The 24,843-nt window shown below is 48.1% G+C and overlaps 1 protein-coding gene across 1 annotated transcript in view; it reads right to left on the bottom strand.

Annotated features, from left to right (window-relative positions):
* Nucleotides 1-6,378: 6,378 nt before the first annotated feature.
* Nucleotides 6,379-24,843, bottom strand: part of PIERCE2 (piercer of microtubule wall 2) — a 45,776-nt gene continuing 27,311 nt past the window's right edge. Inside the window, exon 2 of the mRNA XM_063926130.1 lies at nt 6,379-6,897. Within this exon, the coding sequence (XP_063782200.1) occupies nt 6,541-6,888 (348 nt within the window). The 5' untranslated portion in view covers nt 6,889-6,897 and the 3' untranslated portion in view covers nt 6,379-6,540. The remainder of the gene's footprint in view (nt 6,898-24,843) is intronic.

The following is a 24,843-nucleotide window of genomic DNA, read 5'->3' as shown; positions in this document are numbered from 1 at the left end:
GGGCCACACGTTACATGATCACGGCAATGAAGGAGGTTTTGAACATTTCTGATACTACAAGTACCACAAAAAAGGGTATTATGTGGGGTGTGAAAAAACTACCCGTAGTTTTTCCTGAATCAGATGAATTAAATGAGGTGTGTGATGAAGCGTGGGTTTCCCCCGATAAAAAACTGCTAATTTCTAAAAAATTATTGGCATTATACCCTTTCCCGCCAGAGGTTAGGGCGCGTTGGGAAACACCCCCTAGGGTAGATAAGGCGCTCACACGCTTATCAAAACAAGTGGCGTTACCGTCTCCTGATACGGCCGCCCTCAAGGAACCAGCTGATAGGAAGCTGGAAAATATCCTAAAAAGTATATATACACATACTGGTATTATACTGCGACCAGCAATCGCCTCAGCCTGGATGTGCAGTGCTGGGGTGGCTTGGTCGGATTCCCTGACTGAAAATATTGATACCCTGGACAGGGACAGTATATTATTGACTATAGAGCATTTAAAGGATGCATTTCTATATATGCGAGATGCACAGAGGGATATTTGCACTCTGGCATCAAGAGTAAGTGCGCTGTCCATTTCTGCCAGAAGAGGGTTATGGACGCGACAGTGGTCAGGTGATGCGGATTCCAAACGGCATATGGAAGTATTGCCGTATAAAGGGGAGGAGTTATTTGGGGTCGGTCTATCGGACCTGGTGGCCACGGCAACGGCTGGGAAATCCACCTTTTTACCCCAGGTCACCTCTCAGCAGAAAAAGACACCGTCTTTTCAGGCTCAGTCCTTTCGTCCCCATAAGGGCAAGCGGGCAAAAGGCCACTCATATCTGCCCCGGGGCAGAGGAAGGGGAAAAAGACTGCAGCAGGCAGCCTCTTCCCAGGAACAGAAGCCCTCCCCCGCTTCTGCCAAGTCCTCAGCATGACGCTGGGGCCTTACAAGCGGACTCAGGCACGGTGGGGGCCCGTCTCAAGAATTTCAGCGCGCAGTGGGCTCACTCGCAAGTGGACCCCTGGATCCTGCAGGTAGTATCTCAGGGGTACAAATTGGAATTCGAGACGTCTCCCCCTCGCCGGTTCCTGAAGTCTGCTTTACCAACGTCTCCCTCCGACAGGGAGGCGGTATTGGAAGCCATTCACAAGCTGTATTCCCAGCAGGTGATAATCAAGGTACCCCTCCTACAACAGGGAAAGGGGTATTATTCCACGCTGTTTGTGGTACCGAAGCCGGACGGCTCGGTGAGACCTATTTTAAATCTGAAATCCTTGAACACTTACATACAAAGGTTCAAATTCAAGATGGAGTCACTCAGAGCAGTGATAGCGAACCTGGAAGAAGGGGACTATATGGTGTCTCTGGACATCAAGGATGCTTACCTCCATGTCCCAATTTGCCCTTCTCACCAAGGGTACCTCAGGTTTGTGGTACAGAACTGTCACTATCAGTTTCAGACGCTGCCGTTTGGATTGTCCACGGCACCCCGGGTCTTTACCAAGGTAATGGCCGAAATGATGATTCTTCTTCGAAGAAAAGGCGTCTTAATTATCCCTTACTTGGACGATCTCCTGATAAGGGCAAGGTCCAGGGAACAGTTAGAGGTCGGAGTAGCACTATCTCAAGTAGTACTACGACAGCACGGGTGGATTCTAAATATTCCAAAATCGCAGCTGATTCCGACGACACGTCTGCTGTTCCTAGGGATGATTCTGGACACAGTCCAGAAAAAGGTGTTTCTCCCGGAGGAGAAAGCCAGGGAGTGATCCGACCTAGTCAGGAACCTCCTAAAACCAGGCCAAGTGTCAGTGCATCAATGCACAAGGGTCCTGGGAAAAATGGTGGCTTCTTACGAAGCGATTCCATTCGGCAGATTCCACGCAAGAACTTTTCAGTGGGATCTGCTGGACAAATGGTCCGGATCGCATCTTCAAATGCATCAGCGGATAACCCTGTCTCCAAGGACAAGGGTGTCTCTCCTGTGGTGGTTGCAGAGTGCTCATCTTCTAGAGGGCCGCAGATTCGGCATTCAGGACTGGGTCCTGGTGACCACGGATGCCAGCCTGAGAGGCTGGGGAGCAGTCACACAGGGAAGAAATTTCCAGGGCTTGTGGTCAAGCATGGAAACGTCACTTCACATAAATATCCTGGAACTAAGGGCCATTTACAACGCCCTAAGTCAGGCAAGGCCTCTGCTTCAGGGTCAGCCGGTGTTGATCCAGTCGGACAACATCACGGCAGTCGCCCACGTAAACAGACAGGGCGGCACAAGAAGCAGGAGGGCAATGACGGAAGTTGCAAGGATTCTTCGCTGGGCGGAAAATCATGTGATAGCACTGTCAGCAGTGTTTATTCCGGGAGTGGACAACTGGGAAGCAGACTTCCTCAGCAGACACGACCTCCACCCGGGGGAGTGGGGACTTCACCCAGAAGTCTTCCACATGATTGTGAACCGTTGGGAAAAACCAAAGGTGGACATGATGGCGTCCCGCCTCAACAAAAAACTGGACAGATATTGCGCCAGGTCAAGGGACCCTCAGGCAATAGCTGTGGACGCTCTGGTAACACCGTGGGTGTACCAGTCAGTGTATGTGTTCCCTCCTCTGCCTCTCATACCCAAGGTACTGAGAATCATAAGAAGGAGAGGAGTAAGGACTATACTCGTGGCTCCGGATTGGCCAAGAAGGACTTGGTACCCGGAACTTCAAGAGATGCTCACGGAGGACCCGTGGCCTCTACCTCTAAGAAAGGACCTGCTCCAGCAGGGACCCTGTCTGTTCCAAGACTTACCGCGGCTGCGTTTGACGGCATGGCGGTTGAACGCCGGATCCTGAAGGAAAAAGGCATTCCGGATGAAGTCATCCCTACCCTGATCAAAGCCAGGAAGGATGTAACTGTGCAACATTATCACCGTATTTGGCGTAAATATGTTGCGTGGTGTGAGGCCAGGAAGGCCACTACAGAGGAATTTCAACTGGGTCGTTTCCTGCATTTCCTGCAAACAGGACTGTCTATGGGCCTAAAATTAGGGTCCATTAAGGTTCAAATTTCGGCCCTGTCGATTTTCTTCCAGAAAGAACTAGCTTCAGTTCCTGAAGTTCAGACGTTTGTCAAGGGGGTACTGCATATACAGCCTCCTTTTGTGCCTCCAGTGGCACCTTGGGATCTCAATGTAGTTTTGGGGTTCCTAAAATCACATTGGTTTGAACCACTCACCACTGTGGACTTAAAATATCTCACATGGAAAGTGGTAATGCTGTTAGCCCTGGCTTCAGCCAGGCGTGTCTCAGAATTGGCGGCTTTATCCTATAAAAGCCCTTACCTAATTTTTCATACAGACAGGGCAGAATTGAGGACTCGTCCTCAATTTCTCCCTAAGGTGGTTTCAGCGTTTCACTTAAACCAGCCTATTGTGGTACCTGCGGCTACTAGGGACTTGGAGGATTCCAAGTTGCTGGACGTAGTCAGGGCCCTGAAAATATATGTTTCCAGGACGGCTGGAGTCAGAAAATCTGACTCGCTGTTTATCCTGTATGCACCCAACAAGCTGGGTGCTCCTGCTTCTAAGCAGACTATTGCTCGTTGGATTTGTAGTACAATTCAGCTTGCACATTCTGTGGCAGGCCTGCCACAGCCAAAATCTGTAAAAGCCCATTCCACACGGAAAGTGGGCTCATCCTGGGCGGCTGCCCGAGGGGTCTCGGCTTTACAACTTTGCCGAGCAGCTACTTGGTCAGGGGCAAACACGTTTGCTAAATTCTACAAATTTGATACCCTGGCTGAGGAGGACCTGGAGTTCTCTCATTCGGTGCTGCAGAGTCATCCGCACTCTCCCGCCCGTTTGGGAGCTTTGGTATAATCCCCATGGTCCTTTCGGAGTTCCCAGCATCCACTAGGACGTCAGAGAAAATAAGAATTTACTTACCGATAATTCTATTTCTCATAGTCCGTAGTGGATGCTGGGCGCCCATCCCAAGTGCGGATTGTCTGCAATACTTGTACATAGTTATTGTTACAAAAATCGGGTTATTATTGTTGTGAGCCATCTTTTCAGAGGCTCCTCTGTTATCATGCTGTTAACTGGGTTCAGATCACAAGTTGTACGGTGTGATTGGTGTGGCTGGTATGAGTCTTACCCGGGATTCAAAATCCTTCCTTATTGTGTACGCTCGTCCGGGCACAGTATCCTAACTGAGGCTTGGAGGAGGGTCATAGGGGGAGGAGCCAGTGCACACCAGGTAGTCCTAAAGCTTTTACTTTTGTGCCCAGTCTCCTGCGGAGCCGCTATTCCCCATGGTCCTTTCGGAGTTCCCAGCATCCACTACGGACTATGAGAAATAGAAGTATCGGTAAGTAAATTCTTATTTTTCCCTCCAGTAGCCACATCCCCCATAAGTTTCTCCGGGGGATGCGATACCAGATTTACCAATATCCAGAATGCAAAATTGGTCCCCCCAGCTTCTGCCATCTGCAGATAGCAGTAGCCTATGGTTTATACATCACGGATATAGGTGGTCATTCCGAGTTGATCGCTCGCTAGCAGTTTTTAGCAGCCGTGCAAACGATATGCTGCCGCCCACTGGGAGTGTATTTAAGCTTAGCAGAAGTGCGAACGAAGGGATCGCAGAGCGGCTACAAAATATTTTTGTGCAGTTTCAGAGTAGCTTCAGACCTACTCAGCGCTTGCGATACTTCAGACCATTCAGTTCCTGATTTGACGTCACAAACACACCCTGCGTTCGCCCAGCCACGCCTGCGTTTTTCCTGGCACGCCTGCGTTTTTCCAAACACTCCCTGAAAACGGTCAGTTGACACCCAGAAACGCCCTCTTCCTGTCAATCACTCTGCGGCTGCCAGTGCGACTGAAAAGCATCGCTAGACCCTGTGTAAATCTACATCGTTTGTTGTTAAAGTACGCCACGCGTGCGCATTGCGCAGCAGTGCCTTTTTTTGCATCATCGCTGCACAGCGAACGAATGCAGCTAGCGAACAACTCCGAATGACCATCATAGTTCCAGCTGCTAGAAGTGGCCACGGTGAATAGTGATCAGCGGGGGCTGTGCATGCGCAGCAACCCTGGCACCACACTCCTATCTGAGCTCCATGTCCCTGCCTGTGGCGGGTGATATTTTCACCCGATGTGATTGCATTCTGTAATTCGATCCTGGGCACTAATATCACGGCCAATGCGATTATTGATAAATTGGCCCCTTAAGATTTTACTTCATCAACCATTACTTACTGCAGTTACGGTACATCTCTGGTATAATAAATGCTGCCATGGGTGTAAAGAACCCCCCGCCCCCCTTCATTTTTAGGCTGATAGGCTTTGATGTTATTTGTCTTTCAAAGCTGAATAGATTTGTAGCTCACCTAATTGAGAGCTGGACAAGGTCTCAATTTCTTTGTGCTTTCATATATTATATAGATATAGATAGATAAAAAAGACGTGTTTCATTAAAATTAAAATGTTAAAAATATAAAAAATTATTTTCTCAAAAAGACAAGTTTTTAAAAATGTGAAAAATAAAAGTTTACACTGATTTTAATAAATCCCCAGTTTTATCTTAGGACCGAGGGGGTGATTCAGACCTGATCGTAGATCTACGATCAGCTTCCCTGACATGCGCGGTAGTCCAGCACAGGGGCAGTCCGCCCCGCATGTCAGGCCCTACCTTGTCGTCCAAGTACAAAAGCATCGCACAGCGGCAATGCTTTTGTACTGTAGGAGTAGCTCCCAGCCAGCGCAGCTCCTGCGCGCTGCCAGGGAGCTACTCGTCGCTGCCCAGGTCGCAGCGGCTGCGTGTGATGTCATGCAGCCGCCGCGGCCCGGCCCCCTCAACGGTCCGGGCACGCCTGCGTTGCCTGACCACGCCCCCTAAACGGCCGAACGCCGACTGCCCGTCTCCTCCAGTCCAGCACCCGCCTCTGCCTGTCAATCAGGCAGAGGTGATCGCAGGGTTAAGACATTGCATCGCCGGCACATGCGCACTTCAGACCTGATCGCTGCTATGCGAACACGCACAGCAACGATCAGGTCTGAAATAGCCCCCATGTTGGAATCTCTTGCAAGAAGAGCTTTTCATTTTTGAGTGATTCATGAAAATTGTATTTATTGATCACATCTGACCTCCCCCAAAATATCCAGCTGATTTTATTTTTTTTAGCTTTCTTTTTCATTTAAAGAATGAATGGCTTCTATGGGATACTGTATAAGCCATGTTTGATGACAGTAGTCTGGTGTTGGGATCATAGATCTTTATGTATCTGATTAATTTTATATTTTCATTAGGTATATAATCTGTATATTTGTCTCCACAAAACTCTGTTTGTTATCTGTCTGTTATAAATAAAAATATGTAACAACACAATACAAAAAAAATGTATTACAGTTAAAATAGGTGATTTTATTAGTGTCAAATTAAATATCGATGTTTGTTTGTTTGCACTGCAGGATAACCATTACTACATTTACACTGGGTCTTTTGTAATAAAATATACATATAATGCTTAATGGTGACCATAAATTATTGACAACATCCAGTTAATTATAATGTATTATGCAGGTTTATGCAGTCGCATACCCTGTTCTTATCAACCACAGTGTTTAAAGAGTGATTTCGGTACATCCCACAAGTAGCCAAGTGTTCTGAAAACATTTGAGACATTGGATAGTGATAACACGGTGCCGTCTCATAGGAGGGACGCAGCGCCCCGTATTCACTAGCTGTAGTTCTGAACAGGATGTTTTCTTGTTTGGCCTGGAATATGCTGCTGGTAGCTGGTCTCGGATTCATTGTACAGGAAAATACTGGGTTACCCAGATTTGTACAGGTAGGTGCTGTCGGTTTTTTCTCTGTTCCTATATCTGTAGATGATCTATTAGAAGCAGACATATTCTTTCCCTGAAAAACAAATTCTTACAATGATTAACTATTAAAATATAACCGGAAAAACACAGAAAATTATGGTAAGCGCTGGATTATTGGAAGTGCGATGGGCAGCCATATCGGGGCCCCCACACAGTCCCCTTGCACTATTTCGCCCTCCTCCTCGGCAGCTCAGCTGTTGCCTAACAGCGGTCGCCGAGGAGCTCCTCGCTACAGTCAGAAGCCGGTAGAGCACAGTGGTACAGTGTCGGCTCAGCCCCTTCAGTGTTTCAACAGACTACTCTGGTACAGTGTCTCTCGTGATTTGCCATCAGTATCCCAAGATACACTGTACCAGAGATGGCCGCTGCAACGCTTAAAGGGCTGAGCTGGCACTGTGTCAGTGTGCTCTACTGGCTCACCTCTTTTCCAGGTAACACTCCGGTGGGAGAGGTGGGGTGAGCTCTACTGGCTCCCCATTCTTCCTGGTATCGTTCTGGTGGGTGGGGATCAATGTACATAGGGGGTGGGGTTTGCCTTGCCATCAATTAACTTAGTGGGGGCCTCCACAACTTAGTTGCCCCTGGACCACCACAAGCCTTAATCAGAGGGCCTGATTCATGTTTGTAAGTAAAGCCATGTTGCACTGCAGGTTTGGCAGATGTAACGTAGAGAGAGATTTAGATTTGGGTGGGGTGTGTCCAAACTGAAATCTAAATTGCAGTGTAGAACTAAAGCTAACATTTGTGGGCTACATGCAAAAACAGTCAGTATTTACCCTGCACAGACAAAATATAATGTAATTGCTCCCTTTGCATGGTAACATGGTCTGTTCCAGACACAAAGTTACTTGCTTTTTTTGCTTTACTTACTAACATGAATCAGGCTCAGAGAACCAAGCACCAGAAGTACAACTTGGACATTATGGCCCACATTTATAAAGCCTTGGGGAGTGATAAATTGCACGGTGATAAAGTACCAACCAATCAGATCCTAACTTCCATGTCACAGGCTGTGTTTGAAAAATGACAGTTAGGAGCTGATTGGCTGGTACATTATCACCGTGGCTATTTATCACTCTCCAAGGCTTGATAAATGAGTGCCAATATCAGAGGTACCCAAAAGCGGTTCTCAAAGCACCCCAACAGTCCAGGTTTTAGGTATATCCATGGCTCAGCACAGGTGGTTAAATCAAAGGTGCTAATTAAGTCACCTGTGGCCAGGCATAGATACATTTAAAACCAGGACCGTTGGGGTGCCTTGAGGACTGCGTTTGGGAACATCTGGCCTATATTATATTACATTTTATCTGTATCCCTTTCTTTTGGAAGATGCTGCACACATGACAAACTAAATAATAAATTCTGAAGGTGCTCTATATTTGCCAAATAAATATGAACTCTATAATGTAAAAACAAATACTGCACATATTTTAATTTAGGCTGGGTACACACTTGACGATACGCACCCGATATATCGACCGAACTGGCAGGTCGGACGATATATTGTTCATACTGTCCAGTATGTACACACTATATCGTTAACGATGCGCGCTCCTGCGGCTCGTTAACGAAGTTCAGCATCTTTAGTGCCAGCCTTGAAAATTAAAGATATTGGACACCTGGATGTGGATGCATGCCGCCACTGACTATATCCGTGCAATATCGTTTAGTGTGTGTGCGCGATATTGTTACAATTGACGATGTTGCATCCTCTTTACATAAATTTAGGAATGCATGCCTAAAAGTCATGGTCATGAAAGGAAAATGCTGATAAACACATGCAATTTATAGGTATAGTATAAAGCTAAGGTTCTCAAACGCGGTCCTCAAGGCACCCTAACAGTGTCAGGTTCGGTCTGGTTTGTGTCCCCGGATGGGGCGCTAGTGGGTCAGTGGAGGTAGGATGGAAGAAGTGAGGAGACTGGATTGGATTCCCGCGCATGTGCGCAATGTTATTTATTAACATAAAAGTTCACACAATAAGGCAGCAGAATAACGTGCAGGAATAAACAATAAAAAGTATGTAATGGAAATGGTGCAGCTTGGAAGCTGAGAGTCTATGGAAGGAATGGTAATATGACAGTATGATGGATAAGTCCACTGGTGTGGAAACCAGAGTGTTTAAAACGTGGAACCAGCAGAGATGGTAATAAATGTATAGCAACCTGGTAGCAGATGCAGGAGACTCACGTGAATGTTCACAGTGCAGTTCGTTAAGCACAGGCAGCTAGCAAGCTGCTTCACAGGTGAGGTGATGGAATGCACCTGGAGAGAGTCTCTACTGCTGAGGCTGACGCACACTGTGGTTGTAGATAGGTGTGGAGCCAAATACAGATGCAGGGGTTGCTGATGCTTGTAGTTCCACGGAGATGTAGGAAGGTAACCAGGAACACGGAGGAACAGGAAGGTAACCAGGAACACGGAGGATCCAGGAAGGTAACCAGGAACACGGAGGATCCAGGAAGGTAACCAGGAACACGGAGGATCCAGGAAGGTAACCAGGAACACGGAGGAACTGGAGACTGGAACACAGGAACTTGCACACTGAATGTCGCAGGAGAGCTGGAGTGGTTGCTGGAACTTGTAGTTCCACAGGAACACTGGAACAGCTGGAAACGAACGGAACTGGAACAGCTGGAAACTGGAACAGCTGGGACCTGTAGTTCTACAGGTCCAATACACAAGGATATCTCTGTAGACAGAGGATTGCAAACAGGAGCCGCCTGTTCACAGAATGTGACGTGTTGTCCAAGGCAAAGAGACTGAGCCAGGAACTGGAGTTTAAACACCTTGGTCTGTGATGATTGGATGATCTCTATGAGAACACACCCTGCTGGATTGGGTGTTCAGATCAGCTGTGAGTTAACTGGAGCTGGTGATTAACTGGGAGAATAACACTGTAGACAGTTAATGCCATGCACTGCTGGTTGCTGGCTGGGATCAGTAGTGCACCGGGAGTTAATGCTATTTAACTAGAAGCACTGTGTACTCCAGGCTGCTGGCTGAAACCAGTGGTTACCAAAAGATAGAACTGGTTAGGTGGAGCACAGTGAGCTGTGGGCTGCAGGAGACTGAAGACTGGAACTGCTGGGACCTGTAGTTCCACAGGTCCAATTCACAGGGAATACTCTGAAAACAGAGGACTGAAGCCAGGAGACCCCTGTTCACTGGAAGTGATGCAATGGAGACTGCGGATTCCTGACAGTACCCCCCCTTTTATGGGTGGGCACCGAACACTTGGAGGATCCTTAAAAAAGAACTTAGGAATACACAAAAGCAGAGGTCCTCAAAAGTCTTCCCAACTTTCATCTTCAGAAGACAGATTTTCCTCGTCAGAACAAGTAGACCATTCATGGTCATTTGAGACAGAATTTACTTCCTGGGAAAAGGCATAGCTAGGAAGGATAGAACCTCCCATAATATAACTTGAGTCTTCATCAACAAACTCACTTTCAGAGTCAAAGTCCAGGTCTAGTGTGGTCATGGAAGCCTTTTGTTTAGGAACAACATTATCTGAGACAACCTGTGGACCAGTGAATTTGAAGCTATATGAGACACCAGGACTAGGGGTAACGGCAGCATAGCCAACACTTACATCAGATGGTAGACTTTGAACTGGTTTTTGAGCTCTCCAATTCTTGTAATTCTTGAAATCTCCGATACATTGATTCAACAGAACCTGATCGTGTTTGGAAAGAGTTGAGTCGAAAAACTGAGAACTGGAAGACTGATCAGAAGACTGAGCAGATGTTGAATCCGGGGAGTCAATACTTTCAGAAGTGTTGCTGTAGGATGGAGACACGGAAGTATATGCAACTTTCAAATCTGAAGTCTGATAACCTTGTCTTGACTTTGCAGCTTGGAAATCTTTAATAGCTTGGTCTAATGTATCCTGATCTTGCACAGACAGATGTTGGAGAGGATTTAGCAGTAGACAAACTGTTGACAAATTGGCCAGAATGCCCAGATGACTTTGAATGCATAAACTTTGGAGCAAACTCCTGTTTTACGGCTTCGCAGAAAGCCGGAAGATCACTCAGTAGCGGATCTTTAGATTCAATGAGAGGATTCACCCAGTCCAGTGCTCTACCTTTGAAGAACAGGAGGAAGTATCTGATTGCATTGGCTGGAGTAATACTCACTGAAGATTCTGACTCAGTAAAAGCGAGGTATTGGCTCGCCACTGCACGGAACTGAGCATAGTCAACATCAAAGTGTCACGATCCGGGTATCTGGACGCCATTACTTACCCTTCAGATGCCTCCTAAGGCGGGCTCAGCGTTCCAGGACCGGATTCCGCTGTTCCTGAGTTTCCACATGCAGAGTGGTCTTTTCATCAGCCGCGGCCTCCGCTGTGCCCGCGTGGTTAAATGTGCATCTATCAGCCTGGCGTCTCCTGTCTCCGGTGGCCGGCGCCGCCATTACTGTTTCCCAGACCACATGGATTACAAACCAAACTTCCCTCCAAGTGTCTGCATGGGCGCAGCCATCTTGGATTCTGTCATCTGATCATTTCCACCAATCTGCTGTCTGTGTTGTTGATTTGCATAATTGCCTAGCCAACCCCTTCCTTGCTGCAGGTATAAGTAAGCTGTACCTGAGCAAGGAAGACGTCAGTGCTTTGGTTGTCAAACCTAGTTCCTGTTTGTCTCTCTTCTATGATTGTCTTCCAGGTTCCAGCTCCTGTCTCAAGACTTCCACCATAGAGACCCGCACCAGCATTCCACCTGCGGTGTAGCCTGACTCTCCAATCCATTGTGGATTCATCTGTTTCCAGCTACAACACTACCTGCTTCCAGCCTCAGCTTCCAGCAGAGTACAGCTTCCCTTAAAGGGCCGGTGTCCTTTCTACACTTTACCACTCTCCACCGGAATTATTATTTCTCCGCTCTCAAGTTCTACATTTCAGTTCACATTTCATCGCTCCCAAAGTTCATTTATTATTTAACTGGTTCCAGCCAGTATCCACTCCGTGCTAACAACAGTCTGGTTCCAGCCAGTATCCACAGCAGCTGTTTTACCTTCAGCAACCCAGCTCTTCCTGGAACACCAGCTGGTACAATCCTGGGTTATCTCCATTGCTACAGCCGGGCCTGGTAAGGACTTTCCATCTAGAAGATCATAAGAACTATCTCACACTACCAGTGCCCTGTGGCTCCTGCCATGCTGTAGTACTCAGGAACTGTATTTATTCTTTGCTGACTTTTACGTTTTCTTTTATTGCTGCTGTGATGCGGAGTTGTCATAATAAACATCATTGACTTTTATCTAAGTTGTCGTGGTCACGCCTTCGGGCAGTTATTATTCATGTTACTTACATGTCCAGGGGTCTGATACAACCTCCCAGGTTCCGGTACATCTCAGCCCCTACAACTGAGGCTGCCTCCCGTCAGCTCAGGCCCTCAGTTGTGACACAAAGTAGACTAGAGCTTGTGTATCTAGTGGACACTTGGAAGGCTGAATGTCAGTTGAAGTCTCGGAAGACAATGTAGGACACTTGAGAGTAGAGGACTGGAATAAGCATTTAGAAGCAGGAGTAGAATCCACTTGAAATGCTCGAGGGTGGAGAGAGGACGTCATCTCCTGGATTGACTGACGGGAATTCTCAGCTGAGGTTGACTGAACGCTAGAAGCTTCATCTTGGGGTGAGATGCTTAGAGCCTCCATCTGGGTTGAGGCAACTGCAATATCTGCAAGAACTGTAGACTCTGGACATAGCGACAGGAGTTGCTTACTTGAAACACTGGAGAGAACCACACTGGGTTCAGAGGAACTGGAATCGGCAGGAACAGATGGCAACTTTGGACAAATGGATGGATCCAGGATTTGTACAGGACTACTTGAATTGACGTGAACTGAAGGAGGCTGATCTGGACAGACGGATGAGACCGGATTGGGTCCAGAAAAGCTTGAACCGGCTGGAACCGGAGGAATCTTTGGACTGACGGATAGGACCGGATTTGATCCGAAGAGACTGGAATCGGCTGGAACCAAAGGAGGCTTACTGGAATCGGCTGGAACCGAAGGAGGTAGCCCATCATTGGAGCCACTCAGGCTGGCTGGAACCAGTGGAGACTTTGGACCGACGGCTGGAACCGGGCTAGGTCCATTGACACTTGACTCTGTATAGACAGAATTCGGATGTTCTGATGATCCCTCTTGGAGTGGTACTGAGCTGGTAGCACTCTCTGAAGTTGGCAAACAAAAGTTCATGTCTGTATCTGTGGCTTTAAGAATTCCTCCTGGGATCTTGGCCCTGGATTCCTCACTTGAGGCTGAAACTCCAAAGACCCCTCCTGGGGTTAATAGATCAGACACACTTCTTTGAGTTGCATGCCCGGATGCCACTTCTGGAACCTGAACATCAGATGCCCCACCTGGGGCTACAACATCAGATGCCCCACCTGGGGCTGTAGACGCAGACGCCCCACCTGGGGCTGTAGACGCAGACGCCCCTTCTCGGGCTGTAGACGCAGACGCCCCTTCTCGGGCTGTAGGCGCAGACGCCCCTTCTCGGGCTGTAGGCGCAGACGCCCCTTCTCGGGCTGTAGGCGCAGACGACCCCTCTCGGGCTGTAGGCGCAGACGACCCCTCTCGGGCTGTAGGCACAGATTGCCCCTTCTCGGGCTGTAGGCACAGATTGCCCCTTCTCGGGCTGTAGGCACAGATTGCCCCTTCTCGGGCTGTAGGCACAGATTGCCCCTTCTCGGGCTGTAGGCACAGATTGCCCCTTCTCGGGCTGTAGGCACAGATTGCCCCTTCTCGGGCTGTAGGCACAGATTGCCCCTTCTTGGGCTGTAGGCACAGATTGCCCCTTCTCGGGCTGTAGGCACAGATGCCCCTTCTCGGGCTGTAGGCACAGATGCCCCTTCTCGGGCTGTAGGCACAGATGCCCCTTCTCGGGCTGTAGACACAGATGCCCCTTCTCGGGCTGTAGGCACAGATGCCCCTTCTCTGGCTGTAGACACAGATACTACTTTAGTTATGGGTAACATAGATAGTCTCTGTTGATTTCTGAACTTGGGCTTGGGTCTATTTGTCACAGGACCCCAATCGTAGACTTTTTGGACACTCCTGTCCGGGGTAAAGGAACTTGAAACTGTAGAGGATACGTTGGAAGGTTTGCAGGTGAAAACACTGATGTTGGGACCTGTCACCAACTTTTGAGTTGCGGAAGGAACAGTCCTTAATAAGATGACTAGAACTCCCACAGTAAAAGCAGAGGTGAAGCTGCTTGAGATGCCGGCGTTCAGCTTCCGTGAGTTTGGAGCGCGGGTAGCTCTGGAATCTGCCCTCTCTCTGCATAGGAGAAGAGACTTTAGTTTGAAGAAAAGTTGACACGGAGGTCGCACTAGTCTCAATACTTTGAGCAGTACTCTTCACTGCGTTTAAAGCACCACCCAGGATTTCTGGCATCATTAGAATGATTTTTGTTAGGAGACTTTGAAGTTGTTCCAATAGATGATAAAGAGTTCTTATTGGTTCAGAGTTCACAGCAGACAACAAAGGAGTCTTGAATCTTTCAAAGGAGGAAGTCGCTCTCTCAGGAGAGTTTGCCGTGAAGGGACTGCCATAGGACTGACTTGAGCAACATCCATCCACAGGAACGGATTGTGCAGGGAAAGTTGAAATGACTGGAGCAGGAGTGACTTGAACAGGAACTGGAGAAACAGAACTTGGAAGGGATTGCTGCAAGGTATCCAAACGGATAGACATTCCCTGTAGAAACAGGATCAGTTGTTGTTGTGCAGCCTCATAATCATTGAGTCGTGACACCAAACTCTGGAGTATCCCTGACCCCACACTCTGACCACCATCCGGGTCCATGGGCCTTGGACAAACTGTCAGGTTCGGTCTGGTTTGTGTCCCCGGAGGGGGCGCTAGTGGGTCAGTGGAGGTAGGATGGAAGAAGTGAGGAGACTGGATTGGATTCCCGCGCATGTGCGCAATGTTATTTATTAACATAAAAGTTCACACAATAAGGCAGCAGAATAACGTGCAGGAATAAACAATAAAAAGTATGTAATGGAAATGGTGCAGCTTGGAAGCTGAGAGTCTATGGAAGGAATGGTAATATGACAGTATGATGGATAAGACCACTGGTGTGGAAACCAGAGTCAGGGCCGGCCCTAGGCAAGATTTTGGCTGGTGCCCCCTAGCACAACCACTGGTTGCACCTCTTTCCCAGCACCATCACCCCTCACCCATAGCAGTCCTTATTTTGGTGTTTGTACCCCCTATATTTTAAATAGGAACAGTTCGCACATTTAGCGCACAGCCCAAAAAGGGTGTTTTTGCTGGCAAGGGGCATGGCCACACAATAGTAACCCCAATTCCAATTTACGCCACACAGTACTGCAACTTTATTCACATTTGATCATGCGATAGTGTCCATAATTCATATTACATCCCACAGTAGTATAACTTTACCTTATAAACATTACTCCTCACAGTAGAGCCCCTTATTCACATAACATCACATTGAATTGCTCCTTATTCACATTACACCACACCCTATTGCTCTTTATTCATATTAGAAGACACAGTAGTGCCCTTTCTATATGCAACACCACATAGTAGAGCACCCTATACACATAATGCCACACATTAGTAATGCATTTATACACATAATTCCAAACAGTAATGCCCCTTACACATTATTAATGTCCTTATAAACATAATGTGCCTTACACATTATGACAACCTTTATTAATGCCCTTTTACACATAATGACACATAGTGCCCCCTACACATTTGCTGCACATTATTAGTGCCCCTATACACATAATGACACACATACAGTAGTACCCTGTTACACATGCCACACATTATTAATGCCCTTATACACATAATGACACACATAGTGCCCCTTACACATGTGTTGCACATTATTAATGCATTTTTACATGACACACATAATGCTCCTTACACATATTCCGAACACTACTGCACAACCAACCCACTCACATGCACACAGCACTCACACTTCCACTAACACTGTGACCTCTGCCTCTGCTTGGATACAGATGTGTCCTCATAAATCTTGCCTCAATGCTAACGTCGGGCACCTTTTTTTTATGAAAATGCATCTTATTTGCATTGCTATGTAGCTAGGATGCACAAGCAGATTCTGCTGATTAAAATGGTATGCAGCATGCCTATATACTGTGTGAGACTGTGGCTGTATCTGCATATGAAATGCTATACAGAATATAGGCATGCCACATATCATTTTAATCAGCAGAAGCTGCAGATGCCCCTAGGCATATCAAATGCCCTAGGCAATTGCCTAGTTTGCCTATAGCTATGGCCGGCTCTGACCAGAGTGGTTTAAAACGTGGAGCCAGCAGAGATGGTAATAAATGTATAGCAACCTGGTAGCAGATGCAGGAGACTCACGTGAATGTTCACAGTGCAGTTCGTTAAGCACAGGCAGCTAGCAAGCTGCTTCACAGGTGAGGTGATGGAATGCACCTGGAGAGAGTCTCTACTGCTGAGGCTGAAGCACACTGTGGTTGTAGATAGGTGTGGAGCCAAATACAGATGCAGGGGTTGCTGATGCTTGTAGTTCCACGGAGATGTAGGAAGGTAACCAGGAACACGGAGGATCCAGGAAGGTAACCAGGAACACGGAGGATCCAGGAAGGTAACCAGGAACACGGAGGATCCAGGAAGGTAACCAGGAACACGGAGAATCCAGGAAGGTAACCAGGAACACGGAGGATCCAGGAAGGTAACCAGGAACACGGAGGATCCAGGAAGGTAACCAGGAACACAGGGGAACTGGAGACTGGAACACAAACACTGGAACTTGCACACTGAATGTCGCAGGAGAGCTGGAGTGGTTGCTGGAACTTGTAGTTCCACAGGAACACTGGAACAGCTGGAAACTGGAACGGAACTGGAACAGCTGGAAACTGGAACGGAACTGGAACAGCTGGGACCTGTAGTTCCACAGGTCCAATACACAAGGATATCTCTGTAGACAGAGGATTGCAAACAGGAGCCGCCTGTTCACAGAATGTGACGTGTTGTCCAAGGCAAAGAGACTGAGCCAGGAACTTTGGCCTGTGATGATTGGATGATCTCTATGAGAACACACCCTGCTGGATTGGGTGTTCAGATCAGCTGTGAGTTAACTGGAGCTGGTGATTAACCGGGAGAATAACACTGTAGACAGTTAATGCCATGCACTGCTGGTTGCTGGCTGGGATCAGTAGTGCACCGGGAGTTAATGCTGTTTAACTAGAAGCACTGTGTACTCCAGGCTGCTGGCTGAAACCAGTGGTTACCAAAAGATAGAACTGGTTAGGTGGAGCACAGTGAGCTGTGGGCTGCAGGAGACTGAAGACTGGAATTGCTGGGACCTGTAGTTCCACAGGTCCAATTCACAGGGAATACTCTGAAAACAGAGAACTGAAGCCAGGAGACCCCTGTTCACTGGAAGTGATGCAATGGAGACTGCGGATTCCTGACAAACAGTCCAGGTTTTAGGTATATCCATAGCTCAGCACAGATGGTTAAATCAAATTGACTGAGGTGCTAATTAATCCACCTTTGGCCAAGCATGGATAATCTTAAAACCAGGACTGTTGGGGTGCCTTGAGGACCGCGTTTGAGAACCTCTGGTTTATAGTATAGGAACACATTATTGCTATTTATGTTATGACTTTTTTATTTTGTTACATTAAAAAGGTAGTCCATAGTGCAGTTGAATGCAGTGCAGTAACTGGCCAAACCAGCCTTAAATAGAGGAAAGACAAGGAAACAGTTCTCTGTGGCACATTTGTTTTAATTATAATGCATAATACAATCAACTTCCAGAAAGGTCATCTAAAAGCGGACTTTAGTTTCCAGGTGTTACTGATATTCCCAGCACATAACTTATGTATGAAAGAGATCTAAAGTCCAATACCCACTGGTATTTTACTTGCGTTTAAAACAGTAGTACACACTGTAGGATTGTGTTTAAGGGGCTGATTTACCACCATCCGCATCCGAGGATACGGATAGAGGTTATAGAATAGACCCAACCCGCAGTGCGATTATTGATTACATCGCATGGATGTATCAATATAATCGCAAGCAGGGATAGAGCTTGCGAGAAAGCTCTGTCCCTGCGATGCCTCTCGGCAGCCTTATTGGGGTATTTTCATGAAAAGTACCCCGAGTTATGGCTGTGCATTCATCGCTGCCACTACCGACATCCCCCTCCCCGTCGTGACAACTCCCTCCTCTGCCACTAACCCCCCTTCCCTCCATACTTACCCGGTAATTGATGCTCCACCATCAGATTCCCCAACTTCCTGCACTGTGACCTGGTCATCTGATGCTGTAAACTGCTATGAATGCCGGGTTACCTGCGACCCAAACAGTCACCTCTACGATGCCCGAACACTGACTGCCAAATCCAGGCACTGCAAGTCGCCCACAAAGAGGTAGAGGCATTGTTCAAAAGGGCCAAACCCATGAAAGCTCTGGGTCCTGACGGAGTGTCACCATCTGCCCTGAAAGCATATGCGGGTCAGCTCACCCCCTATATTCACCAAGATCTTCAAAACAAATCGCTGAAGCTACAGAAAGTCCCTTCCTGCCTTAAAAGGTCTACTATCATCCCGGTCCCCAAGAAACCCTCTATAACGAACCTGAATGACTACAAGCCGATAGCACTGACGTCTGTGGTCATGAAAATGTTCGAGCGTCTGGTTTTGAATCACCTGAAAACTGTGACTGGCCTCCAACTGGACACCCTACAGTTCGCCTATCGATGGAATCGGTGTGTCGAGGATGCAGTCAACCTGGGCCTGCACTACATTCTACAGCACCTAGGCATTCCCGGTACCTACGTGAGAGTCCTGTTTGTCGATATCAGCTCGGTCTTCAATACAATCGTTCCCCCAGCATCCTCCACCCCAAATTACTTCAGGCAGACATTGCAGGGCCATCCCCGCCAGGCCCACCAGAAGCCTCAAAAGTTTCTTTCCCCAAGCGGTCCGCCTGCTGTACTCCTGAACATTGACTCACTTGTGTCCCTACAGTATTCCTATCTGTATGACTTTACTTGCCCCCCCACCCCCCACACACACACACTGAAGACAAATTCCTAGTATACGCAAGTATATCTGGCCAGTAAAGCTGATTCTGATTACAGCAGATTACCGGAGTCACAGTGCAGGGGTGGAGCACCGATCACCGGGAGCTGTAGGTATATTTAAAAATATACAGTATATATATATATATATATATATTTTATTTTTTTTCTCTCTAACGTCCTAAGTGGATGCTGGGGACTCCGTAAGGACCATGGGGAATAGCGGCTCCGCAGGAGACTGGGCACATCTAAAGAAAGCTTTAGGACTATCTGGTGTGCACTGGCTCCTCCCCCTATGACCCTCCTCCAAGCCTCAGTTAGATCTTTGTGCCCGAACGAGAAGGGTGCACACTAGGGGCTCTCCTGAGCTTCTTAGTGAAAGTTTTAGTTTAGGTTTTTTATTTTCAGTGAGACCTGCTGGCAACAGGCTCACTGCATCAAGGGACTAAGGGGAGAAGAAGCGAACTCACCTGCGTGCAGAGTGGATTGGGCTTCTTAGGCTACTGGACATTAGCTCCAGAGGGACGATCACAGGCCCAGCCTGGATGGGTCCCAGAGCCGCGCCGCCGGCCCCCTTACAGAGCCAGAAGGCAGAAGAGGTCCGGAAAATCGGCGGCAGAAGACGTCCTGTCTTCAACAAGGTAGCGCACAGCACTGCAGCTGTGCGCCATTGCTCTCAGCACACTTCACACTCCGGTCACTGAGGGTGCAGGGCGCTAGGGGGGGGCGCCCTGAGACGCAATAAAAAACACCTTGGATGGCAAAAAATGCATCACATATAGCTCCTGGGCTATATGGATGCATTTAACCCCTGCCAGAATACATAGAAAAACGGGAGATAAGGCCGCCGATAAGGGGGCGGAGCCTATCTCCTGAGCACACTGGCGCCATTTTCCCTCACAGCTCCGTTGGAGGGAAGCTCCCTGTCTCTCCCCTGCAGTCACTACACTACAGAAAGGGTTAAAAAAGAGAGGGGGGGGGGCACTAATTACGCGCAGTATTAAAGATACAGCAGCTATAAGGGGAACACTTATATAAGGTTATCCCTGTATATATATAGCGCTCTGGGGTGTGCTGGCAAACTCTCCCTCTGTCTCCCCAAAGGGCTAGTGGGGTCCTGTCCTCTATCAGAGCATTCCCTGTGTGTGTGCTATATGTCGGTACGTTTGTGTCGACATGTATGAGGAGAAAAATGATGTGGAGACGGAGCAGATTGCCTGTAATAGTGATGTCACCCCCTAGGGGGTCGACACCTGAGTGGATGAACTGTTGGAAGGAATTACGTGACAGTGTCAGCTCTGTATAAAAGACAGTGGTTGACATGAGACAGCCGGCTACTCAGCTTGGGCCTGTCCAGACGTCTCATAGGCCGTCAGGGGCTCTAAAGCGCCCGTTACCTCAGATGGTAGATATAGACGCCGACACGGATACTGACTCCAGTGTCGACGGTGAAGAGACAAATGTGACTTCCAGTAGGGCCACACGTTACATGATTGAGGCAATGAAAAATGTTTTACACATTTCTGATAATACGAGTACCACCAAAAAGGGGTATTATGTTCGGTGAGGAAAAACTACCTGTAGTTTTCCTGAATCTGAGAAATTAAATGAGGTGTGTGATGATGCGTGGTTTTCCCCCGATAACAACTGATAATTTCTAAAATGTTATTGGCATTATATCCTTTCCCGCCAGAGGTTAGGGTGCGTTGGGAAACACCCCCTAGGGTGGATAAAGCGCTCACACGCTTGTAGGGCTCTACCCTCTCCTGAGATGGCCGCCCTTAAGGATCCTGCTGATAGAAAGCAGGAGGGTATCCTAAAATGTATTTACACACATACTGGTGTTATACTGCGACCAGCAATCGCCTCAGCCTGGATGTGCAGTGCTGGGTTGGCGTGGTCGGATTCCCTGACTAAAAATATTGATACCCTAGATAGGGACAGTATATTTTTGCCTATAGAGCATTTAAAAGATGCATTTCTATTTATGCGTGATGCACAGCGGAATATTTGCCTACTGGCATCAAGTCTAAGTGCGTTGTCCATTTCTACCAGTAGAAGGTTATGGACACGTCAGTGGTCAGGTGATGCGTATTCCAAACGGCATTTGGAAGTATTGCCTTATTAAAGGGAGGAGTTATTTGGGGTCGGTCTTACAGACCTGGTGGCCACGGCAACAGCTGGGAAATCCACGTTTGTACCCCAGGTCGCCTCTCAACATGAGAAGACGCCGTATTATCAGGCGCAGTCTTTTCGTGGACAAGCGGGCAAAAGGTTCCTCATTTCTGCCCCGTGACAGAGGGAGAGGAAAAAGGCTGCAGAAATCAGCCAGTTCCCAGGAACAGAAACCCTCTCCCGCCTCTGCCAAGCCCTCAGTATGACGCTGGGGCTTTACAAGCAGAATCAGGCACGGTGGGGGGCCCGTCTCAATGAATTTCAGCGCGCAGTGGGCTCACTCGCAAGTAGACCCCTGGATCCTTCAGGTGATATCTCAGGGGTACAAATTAGAATTCGAGACGTCTCCCCCTCGCCGTTTCCTAAAGTCGGCTTTACCGATGTCTCCTTCTGACAGGGAGACAGTTTTGGAAGCCATTCACAAGCTGTATTCCCAGCAGGTGATAATCAAGGTACCCCTCCTGCAACAGGGAACGGGGTATTATTCCACACTGTTGTGGTACCGAAGCCGGACGGCTCGGTGAGACCGATTCTAAATCTAAAATCTTTGAACACTTACATACAGAGGTTCAAATTCAAGATTGAGTCACTCATAGCAGTGATTGCGAACCTGGAAGAAGGGGACTACATGATGTCTCGGGACATCAAGAATGCTTACCTTCATGTCAAAATTTACCCTTCTCATCAAGGGTACCTCAGGTTTATGGTACAGAACTGTCACTATCAGTTCAGACGCTGCTGTATGGATGGTCCACGGCACCCCGGGTCTTTACCAAGGTAATGGCCGAAATGATGATATTCCTTCGAAGGAAGGGAATTTTAGTTATCCCTTACTTGGACGATTCCCTGATAAGGGTAAGATCCAGGGAACAGTTGGAGGTCGGTGTAGCACTATCTCAGGTAGTGTTGCGGCAGCACGATTGGATTCTCAATATTCCAAAATCGCAGCTGGTTCCGACGACTTGTCTTCTGTTCCTAGGGATGATCCTGGACACAGTCCAGAAAAAGGTGTTTCTCCCGGAGGAGAAAGCCAGGGAGTTATCCGAGCTAGTCAGGAACCTCCTAAAACCGAGCCAAGTCTCAGTGCATCAATGCACAAGGGTTCTGGGTAAAATGGTGGCTTCCTACGAAGCAATCCCATTCGGCAGATTCCACGCAAGAACTTTCCAGTGGGACCTGCTGGACAAATGGTCCGGGTAGCATCTTCAGATGCATCAGCGGATAACCCTGTCACCAAGGACAAGGGTGTCCCTCCTGTGGTGGTTGCAGAGTGCTCATCTTCTAGAGGGCCGCAGATTCGGCATTCAGGACTGGGTCCTGGTGACTACGGATGCCAGCCTGCGAGGCTGGGGAGCAGTCACACAGGGAAGGAATATCCAGGGCTTATGGTCAAGCCTGGAGACATCACTTCACATAAATATCCTGAAGCTAAGGGCCATTTACAATGCTCTAAGCTTAGCAAGACCTCTGCTTCAAGGTCAGCCGGTGTTGATCCAGTCGGACAACATCACGGCAGTCACCCACGTAAACAGACAGGGTGGCACAAGAAGCAGGAGGGCAATGGCAGAAGCTGCAAGGATTCTTCGCTGGGCGGAAAATCATGTGATAGCACTGTCAGCAGTATTCATTCCGGGAGTGGACAACTGGGAAGCAGACTTCCTCAGCACGACCTCCACCCGGGAGAGTGGGGACTTCACCCAGAAGTCTTCCACATGATTATAAACCGTTGGGAAAAACTCGACAGGTATTGCGCCAGGTCAAGGGACCCTCAGGCAATAGCTGTAGACGCTCTGGTAACACCGTGGGTGTACCAGTCAGTGTATGTGTTCCCTCCTCTGCCTCTCATACCCAAGGTACTGAGATTGATAAGATGGAGAGGAGTAAGCACTATATTCGTGGCTCCGGATTGGCCAAGAAGGACTTGGTAACCGGAACTTCAAGAGATGCTCACGGAGGATCCGTGGCCTCTACCTCTAAGAAGGGACCTGCTCCAGCAAGGACCCTGTCTGTTCCAAGACTTACCGCGGCTGCGTTTGACGGCATGGCGGTTGAACGCCGGATCCTGAAGGAAAAAAGGCATTCCGGATGAAGTCATCCCTATCCTGATCAAAGCCAGGAAGGATGTAACCGCAAAACATTATCACCGCATTTGGCGAAAATATGTTGCGTGGTGCGAGGCCAGTAAGGCCCGACGGAGGAAATTCAACTGGGTCGATTCCTACATTTCCTGCAAACAGGAGTGTCTATGGGCCTGAAATTGGGGTCCATTAAGGTTCAAATTTCGGCCCTGTCAATTTTCTTCCAAAAAGAACTAGCTTCAGTCCCTGAAGTTCAGACGTTTGTAAAAGGGGTACTGCATATACAGCCTCCTTTTGTGCCTCCAGTGGCACTTTGGGGTCTCAATGTAGTTTTTGGGTTCCAAAAGTAACATTGGTTTGAACCACTTAAATCTGTGGAGTTAAAATATCTCACATGGAAAGTGGTCATGCTGTTGGCCCTGGCCTGGGCCAGGCGCGTGTCAGAATTGGCGGCTTTATCCTGTAAAAGCCCTTATCTGATTTTCCATTCGGACAGGGCGGAATTGAGGACTCGTCCTCAGTTTCTCCCTAAGGTGGTTTCAGCGTTTCACCTGAACCAACCTATTGTGGTGCCTGCGGCTACTAGGGACTTGGAGGATTCCAAGTTGCTAGACGTTGTCAGGGCCCTGAAAATATATGTTTCCAGGACGGCTGGAGTCAGGAAAACTGACTCGCTGTTTATCCTGTATGCACCCAACAAGCTGGGTGCTCCTGCTTCTAAGCAGACTATTGCTCGTTGGATTTGTAGTACAATTCAGCTTGCACATTCTGTGGCAGGCCTGCCACAGCCAAAAATCTGTAAATGCCCACTCCACAAGGAAGGTGGGCTCATCTTGGGCGGCTGCCCGAGGGGTCTCGGCTTTACAACTTTGCCGAGCAGCTACTTGGTCAGGAGCAAATACGTTTGTAAAATTCTACAAAATTGATACCCTGGCTGAGGAGGACCTGGAGTTCTCTCATTGGTGCTGCAGAGTCATCCGCACTCTCCCGCCCGTTTGGGAGCTTTGGTATAATCCCCATGGTCCTTACGGAGTCCCCAGCATCCACTTAGGACGTTAGAGAAAATAAGAATTTACTTACCGATAATTCTATTTCTCGTAGTCCGTAGTGGATGCTGGGCGCCCATCCCAAGTGCGGATTGTCTGCAATACTGGTACATAGTTATTGTTACCAAAAAATCGGGTTATTGCTGTAGTGAGCCATCTTTTCTAGAGGCTCCTCTGTTATCATGCTGTTAACTGGGTTCAGATCACAAGTTGTACGGTGTGATTGGTGTGGCTGGTATGAGTCTTACCCGGGATTCAAAATCCTTCCTTATTGTGTACGCTCGTCCGGGCACAGTATCCTAACTGAGGCTTGGAGGAGGGTCATAGGGGGAGGAGCCAGTGCACACCAGATAGTCCTAAAGCTTTCTTTAGATGTGCCCAGTCTCCTGCGGAGCCGCTATTCCCCATGGTCCTTACGGAGTCCCCAGCATCCACTACGGACTACGAGAAATAGAATTATCGGTAAGTAAATTCTTATTTTTTTACTCAGTGATCAGCTTGTGTATAAGTATGGGAAATGCGATCTGGTTAATGAAAAAAAAATGAATCAAAGGGTTTGGAGCAGTTTTTCATGAAAATTGATTTTTAAT

The sequence above is a fragment of the Pseudophryne corroboree genome, chromosome 6 (assembly GCF_028390025.1).
Source record: "Pseudophryne corroboree isolate aPseCor3 chromosome 6, aPseCor3.hap2, whole genome shotgun sequence".
In the NCBI taxonomy this organism is placed as follows: Eukaryota; Metazoa; Chordata; class Amphibia; order Anura; family Myobatrachidae; genus Pseudophryne; species Pseudophryne corroboree.
This window is presented reverse-complemented; position numbering and strand designations above follow the sequence as displayed.